General features: G+C 33.9%; 1 protein-coding gene across 1 annotated transcript in view; it reads left to right on the top strand.

The window, feature by feature from the left end:
• Positions 1-16,443, top strand: part of LOC110573097 (disintegrin and metalloproteinase domain-containing protein 2-like) — a 150,499-nt gene that overhangs the window by 16,822 nt on the left and 117,234 nt on the right. Inside the window, exons 5-7 of the mRNA XM_021681526.1 lie at positions 6,029-6,105; positions 6,744-6,912; positions 8,799-8,855. Coding sequence (XP_021537201.1) covers positions 6,029-6,105; positions 6,744-6,912; positions 8,799-8,855 — 303 coding nt within the window. The remainder of the gene's footprint in view (positions 1-6,028; positions 6,106-6,743; positions 6,913-8,798; positions 8,856-16,443) is intronic.

The following is a 16,443-nucleotide window of genomic DNA, read 5'->3' on the forward strand; positions in this document are numbered from 1 at the left end:
TAGAGAAAAACAGTGCAAGAAATGGTAATGATAAGAAGAGGAAAAACGAAGAAGGAAATTGATTAATAATAATAATAATGAGCTTTTTGACTCCTCCATGAAAATTTTATCTTAATGATTACTTAAAAATGATTTTTTTACTTATTTACAACTTTTCCAATTATTTATAATGCTGATATAACTTACTGATTATTACAAAGAATTAGAAATGTTATCAATCTGAATAATAGAAACCACATTTGGAAGGAAGTAGATAAAAGCTGGTGGAAAGGTCCAGGTATTTTATCTTGATCTTACAAAGTATGATTCATACAGATGAAACTCTACATGGGCCCACAATAAAAAAAATACAAAGTAATCCATTGATAGTATGCCAATGAAATATTTTTTAAAAATAAGACAAGACACTGTTTTAGTTTATATTTGATTAATGTAAAGAAACCATATAGTAACTTGAAAAGGGAAAGTGTAATATAAAGAATTATTAACTGTAACAGGGACTAGAATAAAAAATAAGAAGTAAAGAGAACTCTAAAAAATACAGGAATGCCAGATACAAGAAGCAGCCAGCAACCCTAGGACTGGAATGAAGAAGACAATCTCATTATCCCAGGGTTGAGATCCAAACCTTGTTAGAAGGGGCACAGCTGTGGATCTCTGAATAGCAGGAAGTCACAATGGTGCTGTACCAATAGGTATTGCCATAGAATTTCTCTTTGGAACTTTCTGGAAATCTATTTGGGGTAGTCAGGAAAGCTGTTCACAAAGAGGTATGTCACAAAGCTACTCTGCTGCAAAAGGAGAGAGATTTGAATTATGAGAGGAACCTATTGGCTGATGGGTGCTAGCGACCATGATACACTAAAGCATCTGTGTACTGGAGAATCGTCAAGCTCTGAGGGATCCTGGTGGTGCAATGAGCAGGACACTTAACAGGAGCCTTCCAAACTAGCACACTGGAACCAGGAAACAAAGCTCTCGTCTCATGCTCTCCTACACCTTCTACTGGCAAAACTTTAGTGCCACTTGCCAAAGGAAAAAATAATTTAGGGGCCCAGATTCATTTTCACAAAGCAGGTAAAAGATTTATTAGGAGCTGAGAGCCAAAACATCAATAATTGATAAAGTCTACAACTTTGACTATTCAGCTTTCATGTGCACACATTTGAACTCTGGTAAAACAACATAATTACCTTATATTTCTGTTTAACAAGATTCAGCTACCCTTTCTACAAGTGAAGAAATTCCCACCCTTCCCCTCACTTGAGGAGACACACAATCACAAGAGCTATCATATCCATTAATTAATACTATGTTAACTGGAGATTAAATTGTGAAGTTAACTTCCAAGAACTTGTAGGTAAAGTAATAATAGGAAGAAGGAAAAAGAAAAAGGCTAACATATACAAATAAACACGTATGTATACATATAAGAAACAAAGAGAAAATATGCGAAGTCACCAATGTCTTCATTTCTGTATTAAGTAATGATTGCTATCTATGGCTTTTCCTCCTACTACCTATTCCTTTTCCCATTGCTTTCACCCAGAACCTTAGCTTGCTAAGGATAATAGAGCAAATCTTTATTCCCAAAGGGTCTGCATCTTTAATCATACTTTCTTTTGGTTGCTGTAATAATCAGCTGGATTCAAGTCATAGCCCTTCTTGCTTCCATTGGTAAAAGCAACCAATTTCCCTTTGATATTCAGAGTCAGTCACTCCAACCACTACATTAGCCTTTGTTTAGTGATGTAAGAATCTCAACATATCCAGCTGGAAGTTTCCACCTTCCAAATTAGTGGAACTGTTATTATGTCTCTTGGTGGAGGAATTCCCTACCGATGACTTGAAGCTAAATGTTATTGAGATGGATGGAAAGCAAAAATTCTACAAGAAGATTATTAGGTATAATGGTGAGAGGAGACATTCCCACTTCAACACTAATTCCTGAACCCACATATTCTGGCTATCAGGAAACCATACCATATAATGATCTCTGGTTCAAACATAACCCCAGCCTTTCAGAGTACTAACTGGCATGGTAAATGACTATTTAGTAACCTAGTGTATCTTCCAACTAGGCTAGCTACTTTCAATTGATAGAATTATATGGAAAAGTATATGTTAATTTCAAGCACATAAACCCATTGATGTACTTTATTTGCTGAGTAATAAGTTTCTGTATTAAACCCAGGCTGTTATAAAGATTTGTCATTTTTGTTTATCTTTTTAAAGAGTCACCTTTTGGTTTTATTGATTTATTTTATTTTTTATCTATTCTTATTTATTTTATTTCACTCTAATCTTTAGTATTTCCTTTCTTCTGTTTGATTTGGGTTTAGTTTCTTTTTTTTTTTCCCTGTGTCCTAGGTGGATGGTTAAGATATTAATTTAAGATTTTCTTACATATAAATTTATCTCTTATTTAGCTACCTACCATACTTTTTAGTATGGTGTGTCTTCATTTTAATTTATTTTAAAGTATTTTCTGGGTTCATGTTTATTTCTTCTTTGACCCATATAGGTTATTTAGGATATGATATTTAATTTCCACATATTTTTTAGTTTTTCCAGATTTTTGTGTAAATGATTTCTAATTTCATGCTATTGTTATCAGAAAAACTTATTATTTGTATACTTTTAAATTAATTGACTTTTTTTATAGCCTAGCATATGGTCTGTCCTAGAAAATGTTCCATGTGTGCATAAAAAGAATGTATAATCTGTTGTTGTTCAGTGGAGTGTTTTACAGTTCTCTGTTAGGTTTCATTTGTTTATGGTGTTTTCAAGTTTTATATTTCCTTGTTGATCTTCTGCCTAGTTCTATCTGTTACTGAAAGTGAGATAGAAGAAGAAATCTCCAACTATAATTGTTGAATTGTCTATTTCTTCCTACATTTTTACCTTTTTTTTTTTTTTTTGCTTTGTGCAGTTTGGTGTTTGGTTATTTGGTGCATATATATTTACAAATGTTATATCTTCCTGATGGGTTGAAACTTTTATTATTATAAAATGTTGCTCTTTATTTCTAGTAACAATTTTTTGTTTTAAAGTCTATTTTGTCGGATTATCAGTGTAGTCACTCTGATTTGCTTGTGGTTGCTATTTGCATGATACATGTTTTTTCATTCTTTTATTCTCCATCTATTTGTATCTTTGAATTTAAAGCATGGTACCTGTCAACAGACTATAGTTGTGTTTTGTTTTTTACCTTTTCTGATGATCTTTACCTTTTATTGATAGTCTCTATTTGATATGATATTGTTATCATACCTCTATTTTTTAAATCATGGTTTCCTTCAATAATTCTTTGAACATAATTATAATGTCTGCTTGAAGTTTTTTTTCTGTTAAATCCAATACCTGGTCACTTTCACAAGTAGTTTCTGATGCTTGCTTTTTTTTTTTCACCCTAATGTGTTCCTTAGATCTTGTGAAAATAAACAAAAACCAAACAAATGAGAATAAGCAAAGACTACTTACTCAAAGCTTGCCATTATAAGAGAGTCAGCCACCATCACTTGAATTTTGGCAGGCACTTAGAAGCCAGAGAAGAGTGGGAAAGGTTTATATGGTAGAAAAAAGGGAAAGCTTCAGAAATACCCTGACTGGAGGTTGTTGGCATGAAAAAGCTGTGGGTAGGCTAACTAGAAGTGGTGAAGCATTTTATGTTTTATGTTTAGGAGTACATATTTGACTTTCTGCTTGGTTCTAAGTTGGAAGGAGAGACAAAAATTAGGTAAGCTGACAGTTTTTAATCAAGTCTTGGTTATTTGGGGTGACTGTTATATAAGTTATTGTTTAGTTTTCTGGGTTGTTACTGGAGATAGCAATATGACTTCCTATAAAGTCTGACTTGCAGTGGGCTGGCTTTCTGGGCTATTTATTATCAGCAATGGGATTGGTTTCCTGGATAGGTTACTGAAGGTTTTGTGACACACTTCTATTTTTATATATGGTCTGGCCTTTGTTCATTTGTATATTCAGTTTCTAAATCTATAATTGTAGTTTTTCACTAAATTTAGGGAAACTTTGGCCATTATCTTTTCAACTATTTTCCTACTTATTTTTCTTTCCATTTTTCTGGGACTCCAATTAAACATATATTAGATAACATTGTCTCACTGATTGCTGCAACTATATTTAATTTTTAAAGCCTCTTTTTTTCTCAGCTTTCTTTCAGATTTGATAATATCTATAGGTCCATACTCTAGGTATTTTTTTAAACCTTTTCTCTTACCTTCTCCAATGTGCAGTAAGACCTATCTGGTATATTTCGCTTTATTTTATTTTTATTTTTTATAATATTTTATTTATTTATGTGTGTGAGAGAGAGAGACAGAGAGAACACAAGCAGGGGGAGCGGCAAGCAGAGGGAGAAGCAGGAGCAAGGAGCCCGATGGGGCACTCGATCCCAGGACCCTGGGATCATGACCTGAGCCGAAGGCAGGTGCTTAACCGACTGAGCCACCCAGGTGTCCCAGTATATTTCATTTTAAATATATTTTTTGTTCTAAAATTTAGAGTTGGCATTTTTTTTTAAGATTTTATTTATTTATTTGTCAGAGAGAGAGAGATACAGCACAAGCAGGGGGAGTGGCAGGAAGAGCAGGCTCCCCGCTGAGCAAGGAGCCCAATGTGAGACTGGATCCTAGGACCCTGGGATCATGACCTGAGCCAAAGGCAGACACTTAACCGAGTGAGCCATCCAGGCATCCCTAGAGTTGATATTTTTTATAACCTTTATTTCTCTGCTGAATTTCCTTACTGTGCTCAAAGTTTCCTTTATATTCTAAATCACGTTTTTAATATCTATTTTAATGCCTTTTTTTCTTTACTAATTACAAAATCCTGAGTTATTTCAGGATCAGTTCTCTTTGGATTTTTCTCTTGACTATGGGCCACATTTTTCTTTTATTCATATATACAATATTTTAAAATCCTATACTGGCCATATCCAATGATACATTGGAGCTTGTGACTGTTTTTATTCTCGCTATTGTAGACAATAAACTTGATTGGAGCGAGTTTCTAAATTCTACTGTCTTGTGTTTGGAGACAGCCAAAAATCTCTTCTTAGTATTTCCAGTTTTTCTGGTCTTAGTTTCTGCTAAACTACTTGAGATTTCTTTCATATAGTCTCAATTTAGATGTAAGTAAAGAACTTACACTTGAGTTAATAGCACCCATTTTTAAGGCCACACTTTGTGCCTTCTCCTTTCCTGAATATCGCATCTCAATTTCTAGATACTCAGTAAGTTGGTTTTTGTGTTTTATTTGTTTTTGTTTTTGGGAACATTAGCTACTTTATGCTGCCCTGCCTTGGGGAGTGCCCTCAGGTGAAAACCATTACAAATGCAAACCTCGGAAAATGCAGTTTTCTTCTTTCTAGTGTGGATTCCCGCTCTCCCTCCTTTACTTTTCCTGCCTTTGTAGTGATAATTTAAGAATTATTTTTCCAGAGCTTATATTTATTATCAGTGAAAGAGTTAATGCAAGCTACTCTGCCATTACACTCAAGTAATTCTGAAAAGGAAAAATTCTCCTTTGGATTCATTTTTTAACCTCTGTCTTGCAAAATTAAGTCAAGAGAGTGTGGAAAAAAAGTTTCTAATGATTTTTACTTTGACCCTAATGACTGCAAATGCCATGTTTAATTTTTAACAGTAAAAAAATATGAAAAGGTACTTAATTCTTTTTTTTTAATGCTTAAAGGTTTTAATTCTCTGAATACCAAGAGTTAACATTTTATGATTACCCTTTGAAAACAAGGTTCTTGGGAGCAATTTTGAAGTTTTCAAAATCAGTACATACTTAATTCTCTTTGACCCTGTGGGAAAATTTTTGGAGAATTGAGCCAAATGCTCATTTAATAATCTTATAAATCTATTTTGGAAACAATGAGTATTTGACACATACACACAAATAAACATATATGTTTTAAATATTTGAAAATAGTTCCTTTAACATGAATTATTTTAATGAATTATTCTAATAGAGATACATGTATTTTATCTTTATTTTTCAGAATTTTTGCTACTACCAAGGGTATATTGAAGGTTATCCAAATTCTATGGTGATCGTTAGCACATGTACTGGACTCAGGTTATGTTATATAATTTTATGATTACAAAGTAGAATAGTGTTTTAGAAATTTTTAAATTGATTTTGTTTTTTTTGGTTTTTTTTTTGAGAGAGAGAGAGCACAAGTGGGGAGGGGCCGAGGGAGAAGTAGAGAAAATCCTAAGCAGGCTCCATGCTCAGAGTGGAGCCTGACATGGGGCTTGATCTCATGACCTGAGATCATGACCTGAGCCAAAACCAAGAGTTGGTTGCTTAACCTACTGAGCCACTCAGGTGCCCCAGAAACTTTTAAATTCTTAAAATTATATTCAGGAGTTCTAAAGTAAGCCATGACTTATTGTGGGAAACTCTCAGTGGAAAAGCATAGTATGCAAATTCTTGTAATGTCTCCTACCCAATCCTGAGTTAAGATTTTTGATATATTTGTAGACTATAAAATATTAATTGCTAAGTGAATACCAATAATGTTACTATTCTGTGCCACTCAGTAAGTTTGTGTGTATTCAGTAACTTTTTTCTACATTACCATCTAAGACTAAGACTCAAAATAATCTACATACTATTTAAAAAAAAAACTCATTCAGTATCATTTTCTTATTTATTGTATTGACTTTAAAATGTATTATCTTATTTATTTACTTATTTTTTGAAATTTGTAGGGGCTTACTTCAGTTTGAAAATGTAAGTTATGGTATTGAGCCCTTGGAACCTTCAATTGGTTTTGAACATGTGATTTATCAAGTAAAACATAAGAATAAAGGTGTTTCTTTATTTGCTGAGAAGGATATTGAGTCAAGAGAAATGCCCTATAAAATACAAAGTATAGAGGTAGGTGATTGAGTAAAATATATGATTCTGCATAGAAGCTTATTATTCAGTAAATGAACAAATAAATTATTAACTAAATATTAACCAACCCCAATCTCAAAGATCAAGGATTATTTCAGAGAGTGTTAGGCAACACTTATGTTCATTAAAACAAAGAAATAGATTTGAATCCCTCAATCCATTAATCCATTAATATATTATTTAAATGTTTATTTTTCTCCTCCAGTAAGGTAGTATCATTTTCTTGTTTAGGGATTTTAATGAAAGGATAAAGTCTTATAAGCAAGACTATTATACAACATTTGGTGCTTAATTTTGGAAGAAATGATAAGAAACCAATTAGACCATAAGGGGATTTCATCAACATTTTTTAAATGAAACCCTCAAATCTCCAAAACTTGGGTCAAGAAAGAGAATTTTAAAGTGAGGGGGAAAAATGAGTAATCACTGAGCCCTAAATTTGTCTTTCTGACCTTTCTCAACTTTTCTTTTGCCTTAAATTACTAAAATCATTACTCTTTTTGTCTCCACTAAACCCCAGATTTGTTGTTCCCTCTTTAATTCTCCTTTTTATATGTTAAGGAAAACAGTTTACCTAAAATGGAATGGTTTTGAACTTTCAAGGGATTAAATATCAGTGTAAAGAAGAAAAAATGCAGACACTAAAATGAACATGTAAAATTGTCCTCAGTTTCTGAAATTTGATGATTCTTTTCTGCTTCCAAATATTTTCCAGTGCATGTAGATGGTATGCTATTTTAGTAACGAAATATTTTAAGTTTCCACACATATCAAGTCCTTGCAAAGACTCTTTTATATGTTTTCTTCAGTGCCTTCCTCTTTCACCAAAAAATAATGATGAATATAAGTAACACTTTATTAATAGTAATTATAACAATTACTACTTTATCCTTATTTTTTGGGAAAAAAAACAGTCTAAGTCACATAAATGATAAGCCAGATTTCAAACACCATTACCTAATTTAACCACTATGATCTAAGTGGATCACATAATACCCAGAATATACATCTTGAGATATCTATCATCTGATTTAAGAAAGTTTGTCATTTTGAATCTCTGTTGGATAACATTTTTCTATTTTTTTTTTAAATTTTAATTTGCTAACATTTTTCTGAGGTAAATTATACAAAAATTAACTTTATCCTTCAAATGAAATCCCACTCCTCTAGACACAGAGATGTGTCCTCACTCTTTTGGGGTATAGAAAAAAACCATAGGACCACATACTACAGTATAATAGAATTTTTAAGCTAATTAAACACACACATCTTGTAATGGGAAGTCAATGGAAAAGTTTCTTTAGAGAAAATAATATGAATAGCCCAGTAGCAATGAGAATATGGACAATGGAAGTAAAGGATTTTTTTAATTAAATTAAATATTTGATCAAGAGCAAAAGAAGTGATCATATGGTAAGAGTTTGTTTCATTTTGTAAGAAACTGCTAGACTTTCTTCTAAAGTGACTGTACCATTTTGCATTTAGCACTTTAAATATATCATTCCATTATCTTCTGGCCTCTGAGGTTTCTTTCTTTTTTTCATTTTTTTTGAAAGAGAGAGAGAAAGAATGGGGGAAGGGTGAAGAGAGAACCTGGATTCAATGCAGAGCCTGATGCAGGACTACATCTCATAACCCTGAGACCATGACCTCAGCTGTAATCAAGAGTCAGATGCTTAACTGACTGAGCCACCCAGGTGTCACATTTCTGAAAATGATTCAGTGATAGGAAGTTTTGCTTAAATTATCTAATTCTTTTTTATAGATAAAATTGTATTTTGCAACATTGAATTCATGAAGTGATATATATTAAAATAGTTAAGTAGTACTTCAATTTTGATGTAAAATTTGTGGATTTTTTTCAGCCACTTTCAGAGTTCTCTCAGTATATAGAAATGCATGTTGTAGTTGAAAAAAATTTGGTAAGTATATTTTAATTTGTTTGTTTTATGTCCATTTATATTAGCAATGAAGGGTTACGAAAAAGTGGGAATAAATTTTCAACAAATGACAATAAATGACCATTTTTGCTTTATCTCTGCTTTAATGTATTTTAAATTACTAGTACCAGTAGTAAATTGGAAATCAAATCTCTTTAAATTTATTCTTAGTTTTATATAAATAATGTAAATTAAAACAATTGCTACCTTTAGAATAGTTTCTTAGTAATTTTTATTTATCCTTCACATCCTCCTAATGTTCAGAAATGCCTGATCTTTTTACTGTCTCCATAGTTTTGGCTTTTTCAGAATGTCATGTAATTGAAATATACAGTATGTACCAAATACAAACTGTTTTCTTTACCTTAGTAATATGTTTTTAACTTTACTCCATGCCTTTTCATGGCTTAATAGGTCATTTCTTTTCAGCACTGAATAAAATTCTATTATCTGGATATACTACAATTTATTTATTCACTCACCTACTGAAGGATATCTTGGTTGGTTCCAAGTTTTGAAAATTGTGAACCAAACTGCTAAAAACATCCATGTACAGGTTTTTGTGTGGACATAAGTTCTGACTCCTTTGGGTAAATACCAAGGCGTATTATTACTAGATCATATGGTAAGAGTTTGTTTCATTTTGTAAGAAACTGCTAGACTTTCTTCTAAAGTGACTGTACCATTTTGCATTTAGCACTTTAAATATATCATTCCATTATCTTCTGGCCTCTGAGGTTTTTTCTTTTTTTCATTTTTTTTTGAAAGAGAGAGAGAAAGAATGGGGGAAGGGTGAAGAGAGAACCTGAAGCAGGCTCCACATTCAATGCAGAGCCTGATGCAGGACTACATCTCATAACCCTGAGACCATGACCTCAGCTGTAATCAAGAGTCAGATGTTTAACTGACTGAGCCACCCAGGTGTCCCTGGCCTCTAAGGTTTCTGATGAAAAATTGACTGATAATCTTATCTTTACTTCTTTCTTGCTGCTTTCAGTATTCCATATTTGTCTTTAGCTTTGATAGTTTGATTATAATGTCTTTGATTATAATGTGTCTTGATACAGTTCTCTTTGGATTTATGCTTCTTAGTGTTGTTGAGCTTCCAGGATTTATACGTTCACGTGTTTCATCAAATTTGGGAAGGTTTTGGCCATTGTTTCTTCAAAAATCTCTCTTATCAGGGACTTCCATAATTCATATATTGTTATGCACAATAGTGTCTCAAAATTCTTTTTTTTTTCTCTCTCTGGTTCTTAGACTCAGTAATTTCAATTATCTTGTCCTTGACTCTGATGATTCTTTCTTATGTCCAAATCCTCACCAACATCTCTTGTTTCTTGTGTTTTTGATTTTAGCCATTCTGATAGGTGTGAGGTGATATCTCATTGCAGTTCTGATTTGTATTTCCCTGATCATGAGTGATGTTGATCATTCATATGTGTTGGCCATCTGTATGACTTCTTGGGAAAATGTCTACTTATGTCTTTCACCCATTTTTAAATTGGATTATTCATTTTTTTGTTGTTGAGTTTTATACATTCTTTATATATTTTGGGTACTAACCTTTATCAGATATGCCATTTGGAAATATCTTTTCCTATTCTGTAGGCTGCCTTTTAGTTTTGCTAATTGTTTCCTTTTCTTGATGTTTGATGAAGTCTCAATAGTTTATTTTTCCTTTTGTTTCCCTTGCCTCAAGATACTATGTCTAGAAAGAAGTTGCTGTGGCCAATAGCAGAGAGGTTACTGCCTGTGTTCTTCTATAGTATTTTTATGGCTTCAGGTATCACATTTAGGTCTTTCACCCACTTTGAATTTATTTTTGTATATGGTGTAAGAAAGTGGTCCAATATCATTATTTGCATGTTGCTATCCTGTTTTCCCAATACCATTTGTTGAAGAGACTATCTTTTTTTTCCATTGGATATTCTTTCCTGCTTTGTCAAAGAATAATTGACCATGTAGTTGTGAGTTCATTTCTTAGTTTCCTATTCTGTTCTACCCGTCTATGTGTCTGTTTTTGTGCCAGTACTATACTGTTTTGATCACTACAGCTTTGTAACATAACTTGAAGTTATGATTATGATGTCTTCAGCTTTGCTCTCCTTTTTCATGATTGTTTTGGCTATTAAAGGTGTGTTGTGGTTCCACACAAATTTTAGGATAGTTTGTTCTATTTCTGTGAAAAATGTTATTGGTATATTGATAGGGATTACATTAAATGCATAGATTACTTTGGGTACTATAGACATTTCAACAATATTTGTTCTTTCAATCCATGAGCATGGAACATCTTTCCATTTCTCTTCAGTTTCTTTTATTAGTTGTTTTATAGTTTTCAGAGTACAGGTCTTTCACCTTTTTGGTTAGGTTTATTCCTAGGTATCTTATGGTTGTTGGTGCAATTGTAAATGGAATTGATTCCCTAATTTCTCTTTTTGTGGTATCATTAGTGGTCTGTAGGAATGCAACAAATTTCTGTATGTTAATTTAGTATCCTGTGACTTTATTAAATTCATGGATCAGTTTTAGCAATTTTTTGGTGGAATCTTCTAGGTTTTCCATATAGAGTATCATGTCATCTGCAAATAGTGAAAGTTTGACTTCTTCTTTGCCAATTTGGATGCCTTTTATTTCTTTTTGATGTCTCATTGCTGTAGTTAGGACTTCTAGTACTATCTTAAATAACAGTGGACATCCCTGTTTTGTTCCTGACCATAGAGGAAAAGCTCTCAGTTTTTTCCATAGAAGATGATGTTGGCTGTGAGTTTTTTATAAATTGTCTTAATTATGATGAAGAATGTCCCCCTAAACCTACTATGTTGAGGGTTTTTATCATGAATGGATGCTGTAGTTTTCAGATAATTTTTCTGCATTTATTGAAATAATCATATGGTTTTTATTCTTTCTTTTATTAATGTGGTGTATCACATTGATTTGTGCATATTGAGCCACACTTGCAAACCAGGAATAAATATCACTTGACTGGTGAATGATTTCTTTAATGTATTGTTAGATTTAGTCTGCTACTATTTTACTGAGAATTTTTGCATTGATGTTCTTCAGCGATATTGGTCTGTAGTTCTCTTTTATGGTGGAGTCTTTACTGGTTTTGGTATTGGGGTAATGCTGGCCTCATAGAATGAATTTGAGAGTTTTCCTGCCTCTTATATTTTTGGAATATTTTGAGAAAAATAGGTATTAACTCTTTTATTTTTATTTAATTTAATTTTATTATGTTATGTTAGTCACCATACAATACATCATTAGTTTTTGATGTAGTGATCCACGATTCATTATTTTTGTATAATACCCCGTGCTCCATGCGGTATGTACAGTACATGCACTCCTTAATACCCATCACTGGGCTAGCCCTTACCCCCCTCTAAAACCCTCATTTTCTCAGAGTCCATAGGCTCTCAAGGTTCATCTCCCCCTCCAATTTCCCCCCCTTCATTTTTCCCTTCTTTCTCCTAATGTCCTCCATGCTATTCCTTATGTTCCACAAATAAGTGAAACCATATGCTAATTGACTTTCTCTGCTTGACTTCTTTCACTTAGCATAATCTCCTCCAGTCCCATCCATGTTGATGTAAAAGTTGGGTATTCATCCTTTCTGATGGCTGAGTAATATTCCATCATATATATGGACCACATCTTCTTTATCCACTCGTCTGTTGAAGGGCATCTCGGCTCTTTCCACAGTTTGGCTATTTTGGACATTGCTGCTATGAACATTGGGGTGCATATGGCCCTTCTTTTCACTACATCTGTGTCTTTGGGGTAAATACCCAGGAGTGCAATTGCTGGGTCATACAATAGCTCTATTTTTAATTTTTTAAAGCACCTCCCCACTGTTTTCCAAAGTGGCTGTACCAACTTGCATTCCCACCAACAATGCAAGAGGGTTCCCCTTTCTCCACAACCTCTCCAACATTTGTTGTTTCTTGCCTTGTCCATTTTTGCCATTCTAACTGGTGTAAGGTGGTATCTCAATGTGGTTTTGATTTGAATTTCCCTGATGGCTAATGATGATGAATATTTTTTCATGTGTCTGTTAGCCATTTGTATGTCTTCTTGGAGATGTGTCTGTTCATGTCTTCTGCCCATTTTTTGACTTGATTATTTCTTTTTTGGGTGTTGAGTTTGAGAAGTTCTTTATAGATCTTGGAAATCAGTGCTTTGTCTGTAGTGTCATTTGCAAATATCTTCTCCCATTCTGTGGGTTGCCTCTTTGTTTTGTTGACTGTTTCCTTTGCTGTGCAGAAGCTTTTTATCTTGATGAAGACCCAAAAATTCATTTTTGCTTTTGTTTCACTAGCTTTTCGAGGTGTATCTTGAAAGAAGTTGCTGTGGCTGATGTCGAAGAGGTTACTGCCTCTGCTCTCCTCTAAGATTTTGATGGATTCCTGTCTCACATTGAGGTCTTTCATCCATTTTGAGTTTATCTTTGTGTACTCGACAATGGTCGAGTTTCATGTCCAATTTTCCCAGCATCATTTATTGAAGAGACTGTCTTTTTTCCATTGCATATTTTTTCCCGCTTTGTCAAAGATTATTTGACCAGAGTTCAGGGTCCATATCTGGGTTCTCTATTCTGTTCCATTGGTTTATATGTCTGTGTTTGTGCCAGTACCATGCTGTCTTGGTGATCACTGCTTTGTAATATAACTTGAAATCCAGCAACATGATGCCCCCTGCTTTGTTTTTCTTTTTCAACATTTTTTTTTGGCGATTTGGGGTCTTTTCTGATTCCATACAAATTTTGGGATTGTTTGTTCCAGCACTTTGAAAAATGTCATTGGAACTTTGATTGAGTTGGCGTTGAAGGTATAGATTGCTCTGGATAGCATAGACATTTTAACAATGTTTATTCTTCTGATCCATGAGAATAGAATGTTTTTCCAACTTTTTATGCCTTCTTCAATTTCTTTCATGAGTGTTCTGTAGCTCCTAGAGTATAGATCCTTTATCTCTTCGGTTAGATTTATTCCAAAGTATCTTATGGTTTTTGGTGCTAGTGTAAATGGAAAAGTTTCTTTAATTTCTCTTTCTACAGTTGTGTTGTTAGTATATAAGAAAGCAACTGATTTCTGTGCATTGATTTTGTATCCTGCCACATTACTGAATTGCTGTATGAGTTCTAGTAATTTGGGGGTGGAGTCATTTGGATTTTCCACATTAGGTAGCATGTCATCTGTGAAAGAGATAGAGTTTGACTTCTTCTTTGCCAATTTGAATACATTTTATTTCTTTTTGTTGTCTGATTGCTGTTGCCAGGACTTCCAGTACTATATTGAACAATAGTGGCAAGAGTGGGCATGCTTGATGTGTTCCTGATCTTAAGGGAAAGGCTCTCATCTTTTCCCCATTGAGGATGATTTTCACTGTGGGTTTTTCATAGATGGATTTTATGAACTTGAGGAATATTCCCTCTATCCATATACTCTGAAAAGTTTTAATTAGGAAAAGATGCTGTGTTTTGTCAAATGCTTTTTCTGCATCAATTGAGAGGATCATATGGTTTTTCTCTCTCCTCTTATTAATGTGTTCTATCACATTGATTGATTTGTGAATGTTGAACCACCCTTGCATCCCAGGGATAAATCCCACTTGGTCGTGATGGATGATCCTTTTAATGTATTCTTGGATCCTATTAGCTAGGATTTATTGAGGATTTTGGAACCCATATTCATCAGGGATATTGGTCTGAAATTCTCCTTTATGATGGGGTCTTTGCCTTGTTTGGGGATTAAGTAATGCTGGACTCATAGAATGAGTCTGGAAGCTTTCCTTCTGTTTCTATTTTTTGAAACAACTTCAGTAGAATAGGTATTATTTCTCCTTTGAATGTTTGGTAGAATTCCCCAGGGAATCCATCAGGCCCTGGACTCTTGTTTTTTGGGAAGTTTTTGATTACTGCTTCAATCACGTTACTTGTTATTTGCCTATGCAGGTTGTAAATTTCTTCCTCTTGAGTCTTGGGAGTTTGTAGGTTTCCAGGAAGGCATCCATTTCATCCATGTTGCTCAGTTTATTGGCATATAGTTGTTGATAATAATTTCTAATAATTGTTTCTATTTCCTTGGTATTAGTCGTGATCTCTCCCCTTTCATTCATAATTTTATTAATTTGGGTCCTTTCTCTTTTCTTTTGGATAAGTCTGGCCAGTGGTTTATAGATCTTATTAATTCTTTCAAAAAACCAGCTTCTACTTTTGTTGATCTGATCTACCGTGTTTCTGGTTTCTAATTCATTGATCTCTGCTCTAATCTTAAGAGTTTCTCTTCTAATGCATGGCTTAGGCATCATTTGTTGCTTTTTCTCTAGTTCTCTAAGGTGTAGAGTTAGTTGGTGAATTCCTGATTATTTATTTTTTTGAGTGAGGCTTGGATGGCTATGTATTTCCCCCTTAGGACTGCCTTTGCAGTATCCCATAGGTTTGGGACCAATGTGTTTTTGTTCTCATTGGTTTCCATGAATTGTTTAAGTTCTTCTTTGATTTCCTGGTTGACCTAAATATTCTTGAGTAGAGCGGTCTTTAGCTTCCAAGTGTTTGAAGGTCTTCCAAATTTTTTCTTGTGATTGAGTTCCAGTTTTAAAGTGTTATGGTCTGAGATTATGCAGGGAATAATCTCAAACTTTTGGTATCGGTTGAGACCTGATTTGTGACCCAGTGTGTGGTCTATTCTGGAGAAAGTTCCATGTGCACTCGAGAAGAATGAGTATTCTGTTTTTTAGGGTGGAATGTTCTGTATATATCTATGAGGTCCATCTCGTCAGTGTGTCATTCAAAGCTCTTGTTTCTTTGTTGATTTTCTGCTTAGATGATCTGTCTATTGCTGACAGCGGAGTATTGAGGTCTCCTACAATTAACATGTTATTCTCAATATGACTATTTTGGTTAATAGCTGGCTTATGTAGATGGCTGCTCCCATGTTGGGGGCATAGATATTTACAATTGTTAGATTTTCTTGTTGGATAGACCCTTTAAGAATGATATAGTGTCCTTCTGTGTCTCTAATTACAGACTTTAGTTTAAAATCGAATTCATCTGATATAAGAATTGTGACCCCAGTTTTCTTTTGAGGTCTGCTGGCATGGAAGATGGATCTCCATCCCTTCATTTTCAGTCTGGATGTATCTTTAGGTTCAAAATGAGTCTCTTGTAGGCAGCATATGGATGGGTCCTGTCTTTTTATCCAATCTGCAACCCTGTGCCATTTTATGGGAACATTTGGGCCATTCACGTTGAGAGTGATTATTGAAAGATATGAATTTATTGTCATCATGTTGCCTGTGAAGACCTTGTTTCTATAGATTCTCTCTGTAAATTTGTGTTCTATATCACTCTTGGGGTCTTCCTCCTTTTATAGAACCCCCTGAATATTTCTGGCAGCTTAGTGGTCACATATTCTTTCAGTTTCTGCCAGTCTTGGAAGCTCTGCATCTCTCCATCCATTCTAAATGACAGTCTTGCCAGGTAAAGTATTCTTGGCTGCATGTTCTTCTTGTTTAGTGCCCTGAATATGTCTTGCCAGGCCTTTCTGGCTTGCCAGGTCTCTGT

Source organism: Neomonachus schauinslandi, chromosome 2, assembly GCF_002201575.2.
Source record: "Neomonachus schauinslandi chromosome 2, ASM220157v2, whole genome shotgun sequence".
Taxonomy (NCBI): domain Eukaryota; kingdom Metazoa; phylum Chordata; class Mammalia; order Carnivora; family Phocidae; genus Neomonachus; species Neomonachus schauinslandi.